This window comes from Grampus griseus (assembly GCF_964374135.1).
Source record: "Grampus griseus genome assembly, chromosome: X".
NCBI classification, from domain to species: domain Eukaryota; kingdom Metazoa; phylum Chordata; class Mammalia; order Artiodactyla; family Delphinidae; genus Grampus; species Grampus griseus.
The window spans coordinates 25,857,697-25,880,877 of record NC_138999.1 but is presented as its reverse complement, the minus strand read 5'-3'; the positions used below and the strand labels follow the sequence as shown (position 1 = coordinate 25,880,877).

Below are 23,181 nucleotides of genomic sequence, written 5' to 3'. Positions count from 1 at the left end.
ACAGACAGGAGAAGAACTTTACCTGCTAAAGTCAGTGTGTAAAAATTAGAAGAGATGTTTGCTCCTTCAAATGCAGAGACACTAATGCAGGGATACATGGATCACAAAGAATCAGGCAAATATGACATCACCAAAGGAAACTAATAAAGCGCCGGTAACCAAGCCCTAAGAAATGGAGATCTACAACTTGTCCAGCAAAGAATTAAAAATAGTCATCTTAAAGGAAATCAGTGAAATAAAAAATAACACAGATAGACAATTTAACAAAATCAGAAAACAATGCATGAACAAAATGAGAATTTTATTAAAGAAACAGAAACCATAAAAAAGAATCAGACAGAAATCCTCAAGCCAGCAACTACTTTGACTGGTGAACTCTACCAAATATTTAAAGAAGAATTAATGCAATCCTCAAACTTTTCCAAGGAAAAATTGAAGAGGAGGGAACACTCTCAAACTCATTTTATGAGGCCAGCATTATCCTGATACCAAAGCCAGATAAGGACACTACAAGAAAACTATAAGCCAGCATCCCTAATGAATATAGATACAAAAAAATCACAACAAGATACTAGCAAACCAAATTCAACTGTACGTTAAACAGATAATATAACATGATCAAGTGGGATTTATGGGACTTCCCTGGCAGTCCAGCAGTTAAGACTCCATGCGTACATTGTAGGGGGCATGGGTTCAGTCCCTAGCTGGGGAACTGTGATTCCACATGCTGTGTGGCATGGGCAAAAAAGAAAGCAGGATTTATTCCTGGGATGCAAGGGTGGATCAACATATGCAAATCAATTCCATTTAGAATATCATCAAAAATTATAAAATACTGAAAAATAAATTTAGCCAAAGAGGTGAAAGATCTGTACATTGAAAACTATAAGACACTGATGAAGAAACTGAAGAAGAAACAAATGGAAAGCTATCCCATGTTCATTAATCAGAATAGTTAATATTGTTAAAATGACCATACTACCCGAAACTATGCATAGATTCAATATAATCCCTATCAAAATTCCAATGGCGGGCTTCCCTGGTGACGCAGTGGTTGGGAGTCCGCCTGCCGATGCAGGGGACGTGGGTTTGTGCCCCAGTCCGGGAGGATCCCACATGCCACGGAGCGGCTGGGCCCGTGAGCCATGGCCACTGGGCCTGCATGTCCGGAGCCTGTGCTCCGCAGCGGGAGGGGCCACAGCAGTGAGAAGCCTGCATACAGCAAAAAAAAAAAAAAAAAAAAAAAAAAAAATTCCAATGGCAATTTTAACAGAAATATAAAAAAACTCTAAAATTCATATGGAATCAAAAAAGACCCTGAATAGCCAAAGCAATATTGAGAGAGAAGAGCCCAGCTGGAGGCATCACACTTCCTGATTGCAGACTATACTGCAAAGCTATAGTAATCAAAACAGTATGGTGCTGACATAAAAACAGACACATAGACCAATGGAACAAAATCAAGAGCCCAGAAATAGACCCACATATATGTGGTCAGTTGATATTTGACAAGGGGGCCAAGAATACTCAATGTGGAAAGGATAATCTTTTTAATAAATGGTGTTGGGAAAACTGTCTATCCACATGCAAAAGAATAAAGTTGGGCCCCTATTTCACACCATTCACAAATTTTAATCTGAAATGGATTAAAGACTTAAATGTAATACTTGAAACCATAAAACTCCTAGGAGAAAACATAAGGAAAAACTCCTTAACATTAGTTTTGGCAACAATTCTTTGGCTATGACACAAAAAGCACAAGCAACAAAAGCAAAACTAAACAAGTGTGACTATATCAAAGTAAAAAGCTTCTGCACAGCAAAAGAAACAATCAATAAATAAACAGGCAAGTTACAGAATGGGAGAAAATATTTGCACACCATATATTAGATAAGGGGAGGGTTAATATCTAAAATATATAAGGAACTCATACAACTCAATAGCAAAAAGACATGTAGGACATACATACAATGGCCAAAAGGTGTATAAAAAGATGTTCAACATCACTAATCATCAAGAAGTGCAAATCAAAACCACAATGAGACCTCATCTCATACTTCTTAGGATGGCTATTATCAAAAAGACAAGGTAACAACTGTTGGCAAGGATGTAGAGAAAAGAGAACCCTTCTGCCCTGTTGGTGGGGATGTAAGTTGGTGCAGCCACTATGTAAAACAGCATAGAGATTCCTCATAAAATTAAAAATAGAAGTATCATATGATCCAGCAATCCCACTTCTGGGTATATATCCGAAGGAAACGAAACCACTCTCTCAAAGAGATATCTGTACCCCAGTGTTCACTGCAGAATTATTCACAATAGCCAAGACATGGAAACCACCTAAGTGTCCATCAACAGATGAATGGATAAAGAAAATGTGTATATGTGTGTGTGTGTGTATACATATATATAAAAATACATACACACACAGTAGAATATTATTTAGTAGAATATTATTCAGCCATAAAAATGAAGGAAACCTTCCATTTTATTTAGATGGACCTTGAGGTCATTACGCTTAAGTGAAACAAGTCAGACAGAGAAAGACAAATACTGCATGATCTCACTTACAATATGGAACTGAAAAAGCTGAATTCATAGAAACAGAGAGTAGAATGGTGGTTGTCAAGGGCTGGGGGCAGGGGAAAGGGGGAGATGTTGGTCAAAGTAAATGAACTTCCTGCTATGAGAAAAATAATTTCTAGGGATACATACACAGCTTGGTGAATATGGTTAACAATACTGCATTATATACTGGAGAGTTGCAGAGAATAGATCTTAGAAATCATTATGTGAGGTGATGGATATGTTAAGTAACATTATTGTGGCAATCATTTCACAATATATATGTGTATCAAATCATCACACTGTATACCTTAAACTTACACAATGTTACATGTCAATGATATCTGAATAAAGCTGGGGGGAGAAAGAAAAACAAACAAACCAAAAACACCAAACCTAACCAATTAATTAGTTGCTTTGTTACTTTAAGTCAAACAATTAGTCCAGTAGAATTTTCTCCTTCAATTTACCGAATGAACTACTATGTTTTATAAAAAGATATATTTGAGGGGGAAAACGTTTAGACTCTGGAGAGTTAAGAAATAAAAATATGAATTAAAAATATTATTAAGAAATCTTGAAGAGAGAAGGAAAATATAGAACTGTGTAACAGGAATAAAAAAAAGTGGTTGGAAAAATGATAAATAAATATTTTCCTCTTTGACATATGAGAGGATATTAGTCAATTCTCTTCAAAAGGATTGAGAAGCCAAAGGATCCATGGATTTTTTAGAACAATAGAGCTTTTAAGAAAATGTAGACTGAAGACTCCCTTATCAAGATGAAGGTGGTGGCTATATTGGATGTGGGCTAGGAAAGAGATTTACTGACAATATAAATGGCTTGGGATTGACATTCAGGTCTTTGGGAGTTCTTAACCTTTAAACGCCTATTGAATGGTTGTCAGACGTTATTGGCAGGTGGCCACTTCTTTTTTAAAATTTACTTTCAAATATTTATAAGTCACATATGTGAAATTGACTAGTGACAGAGGCCATTATTCAGCAAATGGATTACCAAAAGGAGACCCGGGTAGGGCCCAATGATGAACTGTGTATTTCATTTTTAAAGGCGATTTTCTATGTTTGCATGTAGTATATTAGCACAGAATTATGCGATCATTAAAAACTAGCATTGACATAATCTGAATAAATAAGAGTTTTAAAAAAATTAAGTCATTTCTTTCTTGTATTTCAGATTTGCCTTCATATGCTTTTTTATATTTCCAACTAATAATTTTTCAATTAAAAACTCTGCAGAAACAGATGATAGATCTTTGAATAAAAAACATTAAGCATTGCCTTCCCTGGTGGCGCAGTGGTTGAGAGTCCGCCTGCCGGTGCAGGGGACGCGGGTTCGTGCCCCGGTCCGGAAGGATCCCACGTGCCGCAGAGCGGCTGGGCCCATGAGCCGTGGCCGCTGGGCCTGCACGTCCGGAGCCTGTGCTCCGCGGCGGGAGAGGCCGCAGCAGTGAGAGGCCCGCGTACCGCCAACAAAACAAAACAAAACAAAACAAAACATTAAGCATTATTAATATTTTGATTTTGTGATTATTGAATGTCATTGTATTAATAAATTCCACTTTTCATGTCAATTCAGCCATGGTGGCATCTGACAATTATACTCGAAAATAAAGCTGATTGAGTTTTACACTTTGAAAATTTAACAATATTGTTCTAGTTTACATGTTTTACTACTTGGTACTTTTCTGGACTATTTGAATCCATAGGAACTCAAAAAAGAGGTCCTTCTGCTCCCATAAATAAATAAATGTGATAAGGAATCTTGAATTCACAATGCTCTACAAGTTGTAAGTATTCACTAGTAAGTGCTCGTTACTCAAAGTGAAAAGGGCTGCAAAAATGATGTGCCTGAAGTACCATTTTAGTAAAGATGAAGGAGAAAATAACTAGACCTTGGGATTAAGAGGGGAATCTTTGTAAGTTAGGGGGATATATGAATTGTATATGAGACAGAGAAAGAGAAGGGAGGGAGAAGAGACAGGAAAGAAGGAAGAAAGGAAGGAAGGAAGGAAGGAAGGACTACCTTTATACAAGCATTTAAACAAAAGTGGAAGGGAAACCCCAGTCAGAGGTATGGAGGGGCAAAGGATTCTGGTTGTTGTGATAACTGTATTTTTTTTTTGTAATTATTCCAGCAAAGATGGTAGGATATTATGTTAGTGTATGTTCAGCTCTAGAGACAGTAGGTTGCCTTTATGAGGATGGTCAGCTAGCATTTAATTAGAATAAGGCAACACTCTAGAGCCACTACAAACACTTCAACTATCTTTATTTCTGATCAAAAGTAGATGCTTCATTAATTAGCACAATGGATGTTAGAAATAAAGTTTCATTGCTAAAATTAGTGGCTTTTTACCAAGTATATAGTAGATCTTGGAAATGGACCCTCCATGTTGAAATCAGTGCTACTCAAGACATATGTAAAGGAAATCATAAATAAAACGAAAAGACAACCTACAGAATGGGAGAAAATATTTGCAAATGATGTAGCCGACAAGGGATTAATTTCCAAAATATACAAACAGCTCATAATCAAAAAAACAACCCAATCAAAAAATGGGCAGAAGATGTAAATAGACATTTCTTCAAAGACAACATGCAGGTGGCCAAAAGGCACATGAAAAAGTGCTCAACATCACTAATTATTAGAGAAATGCAAACCAAAACTACGAGGTACCACCTCCCATCTGTCAGAATGGCCATCATTAAAAATTCTACAAATAAATGCTAGAGAGGGTGTGGAGAAAAAGGAACCCTCCTACACTGTTGGTGGGAATGTAGTACAGCTACATAGAGAACACTATGGAGGTTCTTTAAAAAACTAAAAATAGAGTTGCCATATAATCCAGCAATCCCACTCCTGGGCATATATCCAGAGAAAACTCTAATTCAAAAAGATACATGCACCCCAATGTCCATTGCAGCACTATTTACAATAGCCAAGACATGGAAGCAACCTAAATGTCCATTGACAGATAAATGGATAAGGAAGATGTGGCGCGCACACACACACACACACACACACACACACACACACACACAGTGGAATATTACTCAGCCATAAAAAGAACGAAATAATGCCATTTGCAGCAACATGGAAGGACCTAGAGATTAACATACTAAATGAAGTAAGACAGAAAAAGACAAATATCATATGATACCGCTTATACCGCTAAAAAACATGATACAAATGAACTTAATTACAAAACAGAAATAGAGCCACAGACATAGAAAACAAACTTATGGTTACCAAAGAGTAAAGGGGGGGAGGAATAAATTAGGAGTTTGGGATTTACATATACACACTACTATGTATAAAATAAATAAACAACACAGATTTACTATGTAGCACAGGGAACTATACTCAATATTTTGTAATAACCTATAAGGGAAAAGAATCTGAAAAAGAATTTTATTTATTTATTTATTTATAACTGAATCACTTTGCTCTATACCTGAAACGAACACAACATTGTAAATCAACTATTCTTCAATTAAAAAAAGACATATGGATAACATAACATCATTTAGAGACACATCCCACCCCTCAAGTATCTAGTGGGGTCAGTGGCCTGCCTCCTTAGGGAAACTGTTCCAGGCTTGATTCCAAATGGTCCTGTGTCCTGATGAAGAATTTTTTTTCATAAGTTCAAATTTATTTCAGAAAGAATGTAAAAAGTTACATGTAATAGAAAAGATGGTAAATATTAGAGAAATTTTTGAAAAAATGTAAGTATAAACATCTCGAATCATAACACCCTACAATGCTGTTTTCATGTTTAAATATTATCCTTCAGTTCTTATCTACATGGAGACATAGGGATGTGCAAAGCTGATGATCACAGTATACAAATCTTTTTGTTTTCTACTTTTCATTTAACAGCATGACATTTTTCTGTATCACTACCCAGTTAATGAAGAATATCCTTAGGTGTCTTTAGATGGTTAGCCTAATCTTGCCACTGGCATTGTCACATTTGCCTCAGGAGCAAGGTTTTTTGGGAACTCACACACAGATACACACACACTCACATGACACAGAGTTGGGACTTCTTCAAGTTTATAGGATAGGTTAAATGATTGTTTATTAATAAATGTATATGCAGCAGAATTTGTCCAAATTTTCTTTCACCATTTTGTGGAATCAAGGTGGTAGAGGAGTACTTTACCTTCTCCTACCCCTAACCATTATGGTTACCTCATTTACTCAAAGGGACCTGAGAATTATGTGTAACTGCATTGTCTTGGTCCATTCTCAATAGCTGTGTTTGTCCAAACACCAGCACCTCCTTTTAACTGGAACTATGCATGATCAGATTCCATGGGGGTGGCCAGGCTATAAATGTAAGTTGGGTCACCCTGTTACAGCAGTTGCTTTCTTAGCTAAGAAAACTTTCTGCTCTGGCAGGCAACATAGAGGCATGCTCTTTTTTTTTTTTTTCAGAGAATCACAGTACATTTGTACTTAGAAAGAGAAGTCTGGCTGAGTGTGGAGGATCAAATGGAGGGGAACAGAAAAAGGCTAAGAAGGTGGTGTAGGAGGTTTGCACAAGGCATTTGCAATGAAGACTGAGGGAATAGTCTATTTTCAGGAGGTACAATTAACTGACCATGATTACTAATTGGAAATGGCAGATGAGGAGGAAGTGAAGCAAATGAGGTAGAGGATGATACAAAGAACTGAGACGTAAAATGGAGGATGATAAGAAATGAGTGTGGGGGGTGCGTGACTCAAAAGCTGGGGTTGGGACCTATCATAGTGGAGAAAAGCAACAGGTTAGCAGAGAAAAAACGATAACAAGAGAACTGGGAGAAGGACATTTAGATTTAGGAGTCATTTGTACACAAATGCAAGTGTAGACAGGGTTGTACATGTGATCCAAAAAGGTGGTGCTGCAGAATTAGAAGAGAAGTGCTAAGGCCTGAGTCTAGGGGAAACAATAAAATGCAAGGCTGTGTAGAGGGGAACAAGGAGTGATGTGAACAAACTAAGAGAGCAAAGCATCAATATGTTCCATCTTGGAAAAATAGAATCCTTTTGATATAGAACTGATACAGTCACGTAATGCCTGTTGCAATGACTTGAAAGGAACTGACTCCATGTGTCTAGATGCCAAACAGTCCATCTCCTAGTCTGATACAGTGATGGAAATTTGGGGGATTTGGAGTCGTTTAGACCTGGGTTTGAACTCTGTCTTCCTGGTTGTATAGCTCTCTATCAATAAAATAGTCAACACAGCCCTTGTCATTTAATACATAGTCAATAAATAGTCAGTGAATCTGTTATTATCAATCACCATAGTTCTGACATTACTTCAAAATATGAGGTAAACTTTCTTTCCCTCTTTTTCTTCACACTCTTTGCCTTTCCTTCCAAGAGCACTTTATGTATTCCCTTTTCAGGGGAGATAACATGGTAGCCAAGAATAAAGAAGACCGATCAACTTTGACTTTCAAATTACAGTTTTTGAAGCCAAGTCAAGAATATGAAAAGTTTGGGGTCTCTTAACAATTATCTCTTCTTTGGAAAAAGAAAGGACTTGTGGGAGAGCTAGGAAGAATGGGGATTTGATGATGTCAGAGAAATTTTTCAACAATGGAAGAGTAGGTGTTTATTCAACCATAATAGCATGTGTAGATCCGGATCTAAGGGGATGAGACATAGGTTTAGAGGCAACTAAACTCTTCAGAATATTCTACCATTCAGAACACGACAACAAATTATACTGGAAATTGATAGTTTCGGTGAAATCATTCATATCATTCAGAACACAAAATATGTTCAAAATAGATAAAGTGAGACTTGTTTAGGTAATCTGCTTTTTCAAATACCTTCTACTATGCTAACTGTGCAAGCAACAGCAGATCTTTAGGTTATATTGAACACACCAAAGTTTTAAAAAGCTAAAAACAATAGGGGCTCAGTGTCCAATAAAATAAAGGCTTTGTAAATAGACCTATATTCAAATCCCATCTTGGCCACTTACAATAATACTAGTGCTATCTTCTTTAGTAAGTTACTTAACCACTTACTTAACCACTTAACTGAGGCTTACTTAAGCCTCAGTTGCTTTATCAGTAAAATGGATATTATAACATTGACCTTAGATTTTTTTTTGAGGCTTAGCAAAAATGATTTTAAGAATGCCTAGCACTTTGCTTGATTCTCACTCAACAACGACTCTGACGTTGGCAATTTTCTCATTTCTCTTTGAAGCAGTACTGAACAATAATTTGTATGAACAGGCAAGAAAGTTAGAAACAAAGAATAAATAGGCTAATCAGTACTTTAAAATAAAAAAAAAAACCCAACAAACAAACAGCTTTGCTGCAGCACAGACTTCACCCTGATGGGAAGGGGAGAAGGTTAAAAAGAGAGGAGTGTTAGGGATGCTGAATAAATGGCTCTTCTTCACAAGTCTGACAAAGTGACAAATAAATGTCATTTATTCCAGAGGCCCCTGGAAATGTGGTAGCATGGGCAATTGCTTTATTTTCCTTTGTACCAATTAGTGAAAAATGAACAGTCAATAAAAAGAGATTACAAAAATGATCAAGAAACTTTGACCATCTGTACAATTTATTGTCACTTCACATATGCTTCCTATATTGCAAGTCTATCTTATATTATGACTCACTTTCAAACGACCAAAAAAGGAAAAAAAAAAAACTTTAGTCCTCTCATAGGTGGTTTATGGAACTCAATTGTAAGGACTCCAAATTCTTCTTAGATTGTACACATATTCATGACTGACCAGAGGCAAATAATACTTATGATTTCTACAAAAACAATATTTACTTATCCAACTTAAGTAAAAGTATTAGATTTATTATTATGAAAACAACTTGCTTGTACACTTTCCTATCTGTTGGTCCCCACTTGGAATAAAAATTAGCCTGTCTAAATATAGCTAAATAAACAGGATTGAAAAGACTGCTGGATGATTTCTAAAATATTTGGTACTGTTTATTATAACTGACCAGTCTAAACAAGGAACAAATTGAGATTCACTTCAAACTGTTGGGCCAGGGAACACAATTAAAAGAGACACTCCTGGGCTTCCCTGGTGGCGCAGTGGTTGAGAGTCCACCTGCCGATGCAGGGGACACGGGTTCGTGCCCTGGTCCGGGAAGATTCCACATGCCGTGGAGCGGCTGGGACCGTAAGCCATGGCCGCTGAGCCTGCACTCCGCAACGGGAGAGGCCACAACAGTGAGAGGCCCGCGTACCGCAAAAAAAAAAAAAAAAAAAAGAGAGACACTCCTTACTTATATAGAAGTAAAGCTGGACTTTCAGTACTGATTACAAGGTGAGAGAAAATAAACACTCTGATAACACTCTAGTCAGTGTTTGTAATTCGCAAGTGCTGTTTGGAATACCATTCTAAAAAGAGTAGGTATTGCTTTACAATTTTCAGAGGAAAATACCTACTGGCTGCAAAGCATCACACATATAGTTCCATATAAAAGATGAATTTACAAACTGAACATTGAAAGACTGTAAGAGCTGCTGCAAATAGTTATTCAGGTAACTTTTCTTCCCCTCAGAAAAACAAAAGCAGGAAACAGAATATTCAGAAAGAACATTAAAAGAGGGAACTCATCTTACCTCCATCCAGCTCTTCAGCCCCAAAATGATTCCTATAGAAGAGCATGATTTCTATCTTGTAACACTTGTAGATGGTCACCAAACAAACAAGCAGCAGAAGGATAGCACCAAGCCCTCCAGCAAGTTCAACTGTATACATCAGCTCTAAAAAAAAAATTACAAGAGGGAATTATACCATATTCACATCCAAAATCATAAATTCAACTTGATTTCACAGTTTTGTGGATGAGATCAGATGCAGGTAATGGATTAACACAACCCCTTCCTTTTCTGCCTGAGAATTTGATCTTTTGATAACTTTCTAGCTGTTGCCTTGGTAACCAGATAAGGTAGTATGTGGTAGCTGTGTTTCTAAGAAACATTGCTTCTGGTAAAAATGAACCTATATTGGTAGATTGCATTTGGACTGAGAGAATTATAAATACCTGATTGGAAACTATAATTTTGGGCTTGCTGGGGTGCGAGTAACTCTTACATATAAACCCAACCCTTGTGGGAATCCTGCAAGCTATGCTCATGGAGTTGATAAAAGAAAAATCGGTTCCTGTGGTATGAAGCTTTTAAGCCAGGATGGTTTCTGAACTCACCCAATATGAATCTTGATCCTTCCCACCTGAGCTGTCACCTGGGAGTTGGGGCTGAGAGGAGATGAGGAGTCAAATAGCACAGTTCCTGAAGGGCAGTGCGGACTGTCGCATAGAGTGTTGGGTGGACCACCTAATGAATACTGTCTGCCGGCTCCCGTCAGAAGCAATAACACTTGTCCTGTAGCTTTTCTGAATAGAGTGGTGTCAATGTGGCTGACCACGGTCTCGGAGGCTGAGTGCTAACTTGGGCTTAAGAAATAGGCTCTCGAGTGGATGTCACACCAGACTATGTTGGTAGTATTTTCCTTTCACTAAGCTACTTAAATTTTTTTTTTCTTATCCTTTCTTTCCGCTTTTACTTGGTATGTTACTACATTCTACCCAAAAGAGGAATTTTCCTGCCATTCACTGTATACAAGTTCTCTTATTCCTACTGAATGTTTATATTGCATAAAAAATGATCAGAAAATTCAAGGGATAAAATATTCACTTATTTTCTTCTCCTTTAGAGCTCATGAACATTGTAACAAATTCAATGATACTGATATTTAAACATTAAGCCAGAATGCACAGATTTTGAAACTCACTTTAACTGCCTATTTATACATGTTGACATTGATCATAATAGTCCAAATGTTATTGATGGGTATCCATTGTTCCCTGCAGTTGACAACTACCTTGAAAAATACTAGTTGCCTTAATTACCATTAAAGATAAATATTCCTGAAATTATGGCTCTAAAATAATGGCATTTTTGATCCTGTAATTTACAATCCACTAATGGGTTATCTAATTTTGTAACATAGTCAGTGTAGTTTTAGACTGAGAACTTTAAAATAATCTATGGCTTTGCAGTGACAAGTACTCTTGGGTTACAAGATCACTCCTGAGATCTTACAAATAGGGTGAAATCATCATGGGTGCAATGTAGTATCAGTGATTAATAATCTGAAAAGTATGGCCATAATTTTCTCACAAGGACATGTTTGTGTGTGTGTGTGCTTGCATGTGATGTCACTTTTCCTGTGATGATTACAGAAAAAAAAAACCTCAGCCATAGTTCTCATTATCTAGTCCTTCATTTCTAATTCAACAGTTTAATAAAAAAAAATACATATAAACTACTGTTTCATCAAGTGTATTTTTCTGCTCTTGTTAAAATTAAATAGGACACAGAAGAAAAACTTATAAAAAGTGATCGGAATTTATGAATTTAAGAAAGAAAAAATAAAGTGAGTTATTAAATCTTTTAGAGTCTAAGTGAATTAATACGAAGTGTGAAATACTAAAAAGTACCTCAAGGAAATTTATATATATTTTTATTTGTAAATATCAGACAGCTTTATCTGCTGAATCTTGTGAGGGACTACAACAAGAGAGTACTACAAAAGTACCAGGAATAAAATACAAAACCCAATTTAGTATAATGTTTTCCCACTACTATGTGAACAGAAAAGATTAGTGGGTAGGTAAGTCTGTGGGGTACACTGAGTCTTGTTCTCTCAGGATATCAGTTAAACTCCACCACACATAGAAGCCTGTATAAAACTCTAACTTATGCCCATAGGCTAATTTATATACCAGAAAAAATCTGATTTAAATTACACTGGATATAATGGGAAAGAGAAGCATTTGGACTATGGCTACTTTTTTTTTTTAACATTTTTATTGGAGTATAATTGCTTTACAATGGTATGTTAGTTTCTGCTTTATAACAAAGTGAATCAGCTGTACACATACATATGTTCCCATATCTCTTCCCTCTTGTGTCTCCCTCCCTCCCACCCTCCCTATCCCACCCCTCTAGGTGGTCACGAAGCACCGAGCTGATCTCCCCGTGCTATGTGGCTGCTTCCCACTAGCTAGTTATTTTACATTTGGTAGTGTATATATTGGACTGTGGCTCCTTTTAATATTCATTCTGTTTTCTAATATAATGCATTACACACTTGGAATTCATCACTCTGAAATTTGTTGTGTGAGAAAAGAAATAAAAAAATAATGGAGAATGCTTAACTTCTACTCTCAAACACTGCTAGCAGAAGTGCCCAATGGTACTACTATATTAGAAAATTTTGAGTAGCCGCTAATAAAGTTAAATATGAATCTACCCTATGAACAGCAGTTACACTCCTACGTATTTACCCAAAGGAAATATAAGCAGATGTCTATAAGGAGACTTGTACAAGAATGTTCAGAGTAGTCTTATTCATAGTAACCACAGCTGGAAACAACTTAAATGTTCATTAACAGGATATGATGAACAAACTGTGTGTGACCGTGTGATATAATATACTCAGCAGTAAAAAGAATGAACTACTGCAACATGCATGAATCTCACAAAATTATGTTAGGTGAAGAAGGCCAGACACAAAGTAATACCTTCCGTATAATTCCATTTAAATGAAGTCCAAGAGCAGGCCAAAATAAACCTCAGGGATAGAAATCACAAAATGGATGCTTTGTGGATGGGTGATGGGAAATTTTATTGGGAAGGGGAAAGAGGGAACATAATGGGGTAAAAAACAACAACAACAACAACAACAACAAAAAACCTCTGTGTCTTTTTTCAGGTGTAGATACAAGTATTGATATATACTTTTGTCAAAACTCATTGACCTAAACACTTACGATCTACGTGTTTTATCTTACGTTAATTGTACTTCAATTCTTTAAAAATTTGATTTTTTTTTTAAAAAAGAGTCATTGTAAGTTCTAACCCAAGGGCTATGTGGGAAGGAGCTGTAAGGAAAGCTGCGAGTCAGGACAGCTGCTTTGCTCTAGATAAGTGCCCAGGCAGAGAATGGTTCTTTCACGGTGCCCCTAAGCACATCCTTTGATTCTGGAACCATGGCACTGGGCCTGGGCATCTAGCATGCCTTACACACCCGTATCTCATTGAATAGCTTTTAGAACAATCAAAAACTATGCCTGAAATATAATTCTATTAATCCAGTAAGCAGCATTCTCATTTTCTTCAAATGCTATTTGTAACACTGGTCTCTACACACATTTTTTTTAACTTCTAAAAACTGAATATGTGTAAGAGAAAAATTTTATGACAGTTAAGTCTTTTTTGTTTTCAGAAAAGTAGTTGCCCAAATGTGAATTATTCCCATTGCTAGATGTCATGAGCCACTCAAAAAACTGTATATACTACCTTGAATACACTATTTATTAGGCTAACCAATAATACTGTCTAAAATGTAATGAGAAAAAGAGAGCAGGGTTGATGAGGCTTAGCAATTACAGAAATGGTCTTGTGTCACATGAATACCTCCTTTAAGGTACAAACATATGAAAACTTACATATACCTAGAGTGTGAGCAATAACGCTAGAAAAATTCTTCTGAGCCATATGATAGTCATTTTCTTAATACTAGGGACACCCAAAACTAGACCAAGAAACAGCATTTACAAAGAGCTAACTTATTCTGAGATCTTGACAGTATCTCGGATTTCCCCCAGAAACCTCCATAGTATTACGTGGAGAAGCACGGTGTGCTTATAACAAACTTGTAAGTCGGAAAAGAAATGTGTCTTTCCCCACAGTCCACACAATAGTGCTTGCTCCTCAGTTAGTACGTTATTTTTATAGCGTAAAGACTAATACACCTGCCTTCATATTATAAATGCGTGCAGGTTAAAAATTTTTCCATTGAAAATTTTTCCATTGGTTTATATAGCATGTGTAAATTCTCCCAAAGAAAATGGTGCATTAGATTCAGTTTCCACATTCTTTTGCTCCAAGCTGGACACATTCATTAATATGAGTGCCAGCCATTACTGCTTATACATTAGGTCAGGACAAAATTACTAGGGGTTAAATTCTGTTACTGTTAAAAGAAATGATTGGGGCACACTGCTGTATTTTATCTTTACATTACAATGTGAATGGTGTTGCCCCAGCAAATGTCATTTCCTTTTGAAATGGGATCTGCTTTTCAGCTCAAGTTCAAGCTGCCTGGAGTGGCAGCATTTAAAAAATAAAGATTCCATTTCAGCACAATTCAACATCAGAGGATGGAAAGAGAAAGTGCAAACCTTTAAAAATCTGTTTAGCCTTTGTGCTATCTTGTTAAAATGATAGACTCTGCCCCCTTTAAGGGACTGAGACTGAATATTGAAAATTGTAAAGCAAAATCGCTGGGCAAAACCTAAGGGAAACCGGCATTTGTTAAACACAACAAATGAACAAGTGCCAAAGAGTTACATTTAAGGGCACAAGCAGTCATTTAGTTACAGGCAATTAACAATAGTCTGTGGAAAGCTCCAGTATGGGCTAAGGGAAAACACATTGATTATTGCTGCAGTAGTAGACTGCTTTCGGAATAAATTGCTTCAATTTAAAACTAGATTTGCTACAAGCATTTTGAGCAATGACTACAATTTTTTCTTATCAAGACAGCTGGACCAAGCAACCCTTTAAAAGAAACAGCTAATTAAAATAAAGCGCATGCCATCCCCTAGTATATTGGATTACACTGCAAATAATAAACACATTTGGTTTACACTAATCTTGCTGCAATTACCTAGTATAGTTTGGAATCCTATTTTTTTAAATTGGCTTGTATTTAGTGTTGTTTGCAAACTTTTTCTGCTAGGTATCTTTAAAGAGGTAAAGATGTTAACAGAGTTAAATCAAAGTTTATATGTAATTGTGTTTTTTTAATTAAAAAAAAATATATTTATTTATTTATTTATTTGGCTGCACCAGGTCTTAGTTGCGGCAGGCAGAATCTTTTAGTTGTGGCACGTGGGATCTAGGTCCCTGACCAGGGATCAAACCTGGTCCCCCTGCATTGGGAGCGTGGAGACTTAACCGCTGGACCACCAGGGAAATCCCTATATGTAATTTTGAACTCTTCACTTGGAGTATTCATTTTGTATCTCTGTCTATATTTATATATATAATCTTGTTTAAAGTATAACTGAAGACTTTAGGTGGCTTATTCTTATATAGTTTATCCTAAAATTGCCTCATTCGTTATATAAAGTCCTTTGAAATGCTCTGCCCTGATTTATATGCAGTAAAATGCAAGTTTGTGGGGGAAATGCATGATAGATAATATAATGATCCCAGTTTATTCATTAGCGTCACCAAGTACATTTCTTCTTCTTTCACTGTGTTATAAAGAGCTAAACTTTATAAGGATTTATCCATCCACATAAATTCATATGCATATTTTTTTCTCTGGAGCAGTATAACTTATTTGTTCCTGGCAGGAGGATAATTATGCTCAGCCTACAAAGATATTCAACTCAATTCTACAATACATCAATGCAATTTAGAAGCTGTTATAATGTTTTTTTTTGGTAACACATTAAGAAGCTGAATTGCTATTCACATAATAGCAAGAAAATGTTTTCAGAAAGTATAAACTGGTATGTAAAGATAGTAGTTTTGCTCTTGCAAAAGTGCTTTTTGGAACAAGGAAAGGTATACATAATAATAATAATAATAATAATAATAATAATAAATGAAAGTGGTCTCTGAATTTAACAATGTGATCTGTGCAACCAAACATTTGGGCAAAAGGTTACCTTCCAAGTAGTATATTTTGCAGTTTTGGAAAGAGGTTTTCAGCCAAAGTATCAAATTAACTTTAACTTACTGTCAATTAAGAATGCAAATATGGTGGATGAAGCTAGAGACTGTCATACAGAGTGAAGTAAGTCAGAAAGAGAAAAACAAATATCATATATTAACGCATATATGTGGAACCTAGAAAAATGGTACAGATGACCCGGTTTGCAGGGCAGAAACTGAGACACAGATGTATAGAACAAATGTATGGACACCAAGGGGCAAAAGTGGCAGAGGGGGGTGGTGGTGGTGTGATGAATTGGGAAATTGGGATTGACATATATACACTAATATGTATAAAATGGATTACTAATAAGAAACTGCTGTATAAAAAATAAATAAAATAAAATTCAAAAAAGAATAAAAGAATGCAAATATGGTATTGGCGGGGACCCATGATTAGGGCCTAGTTAGACTAAGCTCCCATAAGCCCTTGGATCTAAAATGTTACACATTAATAAACTATTAAAACAAAAAATTAAATGAAAGACTAGATGGAAAAAATGCATCATTCCTTATACAGTTAGCTAGAGCCTACCCTTGGAATGTCTTTTTTCTCTCCCCCACCAGATAGGAAGGGTGCTAAGTTTTGTTTTATATTTTTTTCTATGAAGTAGGGAATATTCATAAGTGGTATGTTTTTTTTTTTTTATTTGGCTGCACTGGGTCTTAGTTGGGGCAGGTGAGCTCCTTAGTTGCGGCTCGCTGGCTCCTTAGTTGTGGCACGGGGGCTCCCTAGTTGTGGCACGTGGGCTCCTAGTTGTGGCACATGGGATACTTAGTTGTGGCATGCGAACTCTTAGTTGTGGCATGCATGTGGGATCTAGTTCCCTGACCAGGGATCGAAACTGGGCCCCCTGCGTTGGGAGCGTGGAGTCTTAACCACTGTGCCACCAGGGAAGTCCCAAGTGGCATGTATTAAAAGACAATTTAAAATAATGACAGTAATCAAATAAAACATGAATCCATGAGTTTATATTAATTATAAACAAATTAATAAAAAGGAAAGCTCTCCTTTAGGGCAGAATGCCAACTGGCAAATATAGAAGGAATAATAGAGTTAGAAATCACCATTTTTCCACCATCCTAATAATAATTGACTCAGGCAAGAATTATCAACAGAGGCTAAAGTTAATGGGTGAAAGATTGATGAGGTAGGATATTCCTACTGTCTTAAAGTACCTCCCTACTGATTATTTATTAATGATTAAGGGAGAAATCTTAAGGAAGTGACCAAAATTAGCATTACCAGTAATGGGACAAATTGACATCGTGTACTTCCTGATGTAATGCATTAAGAAGGTATAATATCATCTATGCAGTATTCCAGCCACATATAAGTAAATATCCTAAAAAGGAGTAAAAAATAAAATCTGGTTTCTATTCTTTGAAAATGTCAATGCCATGAAAGACAAAGAAAGGTTGAGGAACAATCCCAGATTAAAAGAGACTAAAAAGACTTGAAAACTAAATGGATTGCATAATTCTGGATGGAAAATGTGGTAAAAGGATATTATGGGAATACCCTTTGAAATATGAATATAGACTACGTATTAGTGAATAGCATTCTATCATTTTCAATTCTCCTAAATTTGATAAATATACTCTGGTCTTATCAGAAAATATCCTTGTTTTTAGGAAGATTCATGTTGAAGAATCTAGTCATGATGTCTGCAATTTACTCTCATGTGGTTCAGCAATAATATGTGTTTGTATACATAGTGTAGCTCTATCTTTTTATTTACCTAACTAGATGAAGAGAGATAAGGCAAATGTGGCAAATGTTAATAACTGGTGAATCTAGTTGGAGAGGCTATATGGAAATTACGGTAAGATCACAATATTGCAAGTGTTATTGTAATTTGAGAATATTTTGGGTTGATTATTTTGGATTAAAGTTATTCACAACTATTCTATTATAATCTTTGCAAAGCCTTCAGTTTAATCTTCCAAAAACATGTCCTCATCTTGGAATTTTCTTCAGTAATTGTTAGCTGATTTACATTGCTCACGGGAAAAAGTCCAAACCCCTTGTGTTGGCATTCAAGGTCCTTCACTCCTTTAATTGAAGCAGCTGATTAACCTCCAGCAGGAATTATCCCTCCAATGTGAATTGAATTTGACATATGTTTTCCCAATTCTGTACCAACCTAGAATTTCTTTCCATTTATCAAAACCCTACCAATCCTGCAAGGCAAGGCTAAGATCTGTACTTTCAGTGAAGCTTTTCCAACTAAAAGCAATTTGTCTCCTTAGAACCTGTATTTTCTGTAGCTTTTTTGATGACTTATCATACTGTATTATACCACTAAGTGTTGTTCATGGTTTTACATGATAAACAATTGCTTTACCTTAGGGCCTCCCACTTTGCTTCTTCAAGTCTTTGTTCATAGAACACTTTTGCAACTCGGTCCACTGACCACTCATTCCAAGTCACTAACCTGTGGCTGTATCCACTTTCCTTTCTCTATTTTTCACTATAGAATTTATCATTATAGAACATAGTATTTAATTTTCTTATTAATATATTTATTATCTATTGTCTATCTCCTCCCACTGGAACTTAAATTCCATCAGGGCAAGTTTTTTTTGTCTATTTTGTTCATATTTTTTAACTGATTCTCTCTCAAGTGCCTTGAAAACTATCCGACACATAGTAGGAGCTCAATGAATATTTGAATAAATGGATGACTGCATAAGAACAAATGTACTTTTCTAATGAAAAGTTAGATTTTTGTGCATTCCCACTCTAAAATGACAAGAATATCTCTGTGAGCCATTTTTCCAGACAATGTGTCATGAAGTTCAAGCAACTGATGGGGTATAATTATTAATACACAGGCTATTAGTTTGATGATAAAACTTCATTTTATAGAAAAGTGGTCAACTTCACAGTACAGATTTAAAAAGGATTCTTTCATCCATAAATCCAATGACAACATACATAATCTTTATAGACTTAAAGAATGAGGAAAGTATTGTTTTACATCTTTGATATTATTACTCATTTTTGTCTTTTCACTCACTCATTCACTTTCTTTTTGTTTTGTAAGTGCGTTAAATGTACCAGGTGTAGTGCTTTGGGTTCTAGTGATAAAATGATGGATGGAATATGCTCCTTGCCTTAAAGGAGCTTATGTGTAGTTGTAGAGTCAGGCATGCAAGGAAATATTTAAAAACAAAATAATAAGAGCTAATATTTATTGTGCGCCTAAGTGTCACTCTGCTAGGCTTTTTATATGGGTGTAAAAAATGCTCTACTATAAGAATAATAACCAAGGACCGGGTGAGCAACTCACTCAGGGTGTTTGTGTGTGTATTTGTGTTTCTGTTGGGGGATCTTAGAGATAGGGATCAGACACTATGTGGCACAGTACAGGACAGTGGCTGCAAAGGAGTTTGGCAAGTAGTTTGGTGTGGAGTACGGGGAAAGCAAGTGGATGGTGTGATGGGTGATGGTAGGCAAATTCATGCTCTGATTTCTCAGCTAGAATATATTTATCTTTTTTTTTTCCTTTTCCAAGCAGCTAGCATGCACCTTGAAAATAAATATTTGTTTGAAGGATTCATGGTATCAATTAAGTCAGGTTTCTTAAAATTAGGTCAGAAAAATAGGACAATGATTCTCCCTAGTGGAAAACTGACATATATTTTCAAAATGTACCATATGGTATTACTAACAGACAGACCTTTATCTCTGAAAACATTTCCCCTTTGGATTCTGAAAGCAATGTTTGAAATAGGTCTATCCAAAGACCATAATGTGGTCTGTACACAGACTATTAGGTTTTTGCACACACAGACACATACAAAGTATTCAGATGGGGCCTCCGTCATCTTAGATCTCGTACAACTTAGCATGATGGGGAGAAGCCAGACAAAGAAAGATACTGCTATAATAAACAACTAAATGGGCCTCGAGTGACCAGCTTGGAAGACAGGGCCATTGTATATCAAGGTGTCAAACCTCACTGATGACTAAAAGAAAACCTCTTAGAAGAAAAAGTATTTGTTTTACCTCTACTAGGAATTTCCTTTTCAACATGTCATACAAATAGACAGTCACAGATGGAATGTTACAAAACGCCTCTGGAGAGAAAATTGTCAGAGGGAAGGTGGCATTGCCATTTTACTCCTTTTTGTTAAGGGCTGCAGTGTTTATCCTAAAAGCAATCCTCCACCAGAGGATATGTAGTCACAGTTAAAAGAATTTGGTCTTCCACTGGGAATGCTTTGGACTGGCCAAAGAACCCAGAACATCTGGACTGCTTAGATAACCAATAGAAGGAACCATGCTCTCGACAGAAACACTGAACACTTCTAAAAAAAATCGTATGATGATCTGTAGTATAGTCAGTATATTCAGTTGTTAAAAATCGATTTATAAAATATTTTACACATGTAAAAACGGAGTTATTGCAATATACAGAATGGGATGCTTTGATAAACTTTAGAATTTTATGTTATTATTATAATTTTCTTCCCTTAAGATTTTAACTTATTTCATAATTATTGAGAGCATTAGGATAAAACGTGTTCAGCAAAAGCTGTTTCTCTCATGAGACAAGTTTCATTCAAAATCTTGGTGAGGGCTTCCCTGGTGGCGCAGTGGTTGAGAGTCTGCCTGCCGATGCAGGGGACGTGGGTTCGTGCCCCGGTCTGGGAGGATCCCACTTGCCACGGAGCAACTAGGCCCGTGAGCCACAACTACTGAGCCTGTGCGCCTGGAGCCTGTGCTCCGTAACAAGAGAGGCCACGGTAGTGAGAGGCCCGCACGCTGCGATGAAGAGTGGCCCCCGCCTGCTGCAACTAGAGAAATCCCTCGCACAGAAACGAAGACCCAACACAGCCAAAAATAAATAAATATTTTTAAAAAATCATAATCCCACTTTAGAGAAAATATGGATTTCAAATTTCAAATTTCATTTAGTCTAATTGCATTGTTTTACAGACAAGGAAGCTAAACTGGTCTGAGAACAGTTAAAAGTTGACAGACTTTCCTGGCAGACCAGTGGTTAAGATTCCGTGCTTTTACTGTAGGGGGTGCGGGTTTGATCCCTGGTCAGGGATCTAAGACCCCACATGCCACGTGGCAAGTTGAAAATATATTTTTTAATATTATCAACTTTTACGGGACTACTGAGTTGCCACTGACATTAATCTGCACAAGATGATGGCCAATACGGAATTCTGTTGTGACATCTTTAATGTATTCCTTTTAGCTACTTTCGATAGTGATATAGTTAAATAATATAGATGCATTTGTTCACTTGGGGAGAATTAGAAATGCACCCAAGCAGTTGTGAGTCATTACCTTGAAATGGTGAAGTAGTATAAATGAGTTTTCAAGTTATATTCACTTTATATTTCATACTAGAATTAGAATTCCAAACTGATCTAAGTCAGGCAATTTAAGTATCATTCTTTAGCTTTTGATAATGGCCTCTTCCATTTTAGTTTCCATGAATTTGGTAACCATTACCAGTCAGTACTTTGATTTGCCATAGCATACCTTAAGGAATTATAATTTCTATTCTGCAGTTACAGGAACTTATCTAAAGATCTGAGTCAACTTTACAAACACTTAAAACTATAAGAAAATTCCTGGGAAGAACAACTCTTTCATTTCACTTTCAAGATTTGCAAAATGAGGTACAATGACTCAAAACTCTGAGAACCTATAAAATCTGATGAATGGGCTAATAGATACTATTAGTCACCCGGAGTTTAATATGGTCTTACAAGATTACTGCACTGTGGCTTAAGGACAATTAGTTAACAAATGATAAAAATGAAGAACAATGACATAAAGAGACTTGCTTTAGGTCACACACAAGTGAAGAGTCAAATACAAACACTCTCAAGTAACTGTCCATTTCTTCATCCCTGTTCACAATTTTTCAGTCAATCCTCATTCATATCAAATTCTAATTCATGGTAATGATTCCTGGGTGACCTTTAAAATGACCTTTTTGTGCTTTCTTAAATATACCACTGGATTTCTTTTTGTGAAGTACAAACAAAATCTATTTTAATAGCATTTAAATGTCCATCTTTAATTTAGAGAAATCTACCTCCAGATATATCATCCTTCATAGAACACATGCTAAAAATAGTATATGTGCCCTAAAAATAGAGACTAATAGCTAACATATTTCTTACAGATGGCAAATGTAATTCTCAGCACTAAAATCTAATACAAGTTACCATGGAAATTTATTGGAAATCAACACGTTTTTTCCTACTATATGACCTGAGAGAGTAGTTAGCATTTTTTTATGTGTCACGTCTAACTTCTCACTTTACTGACCTGGTTGTCAAAGTTCGATATACAGGGAACTGCTTATTAAAAGTTATACCTTGCATTTTTGACCCAGTTGTGCCATTTCTCAACCGAGTGCAGGAATTCACAGCCATAAAAATGCACAGCCATCTTCCTCTCCCCAACAATGTTGCTTTCATGCCCCAGGACGGTGATAGACATCCCGCTGGCAGCAGTGACTCAACTACTGAGGACAACTAACCCAGTGCCTTGCCCAGGGCTGGAACTTAATTCATCTTTAGTGAATGGGAATGATTTATTGCTTTCTCATACAACAGCATTATATGAATCATCTTTAACCAGCAGTGAAGTGAGACTTTGAGCAGGATATGAAGAATTGTCAGTCAATAGGTTGTCCTGACCCAGAAATAATGAGAATATTAAGGTAGTTCTGAGAAGTAAAAGTGAATGGTGTGTTGGTGGGTAGTGGCCATGGATATGCTATTCTGCTTGTGATCTCTGATCACATATGTGGAATTGTGCTATGT

At 36.3% G+C, this 23,181-nt stretch overlaps 1 protein-coding gene across 1 annotated transcript in view; it reads right to left on the bottom strand.

The window, feature by feature from the left end:
• The window catches only part of IL1RAPL1 (interleukin 1 receptor accessory protein like 1), a gene marked incomplete at both ends in the record, with an annotated part of 1,136,662 nt that overhangs the window by 6,111 nt on the left and 1,107,370 nt on the right, over positions 1 to 23,181 (bottom strand). The window contains one exon of the mRNA XM_082681170.1: positions 10,198 to 10,341. Within this exon, the coding sequence (XP_082537296.1) occupies positions 10,198 to 10,341 (144 nt within the window). The remainder of the gene's footprint in view (positions 1 to 10,197; positions 10,342 to 23,181) is intronic.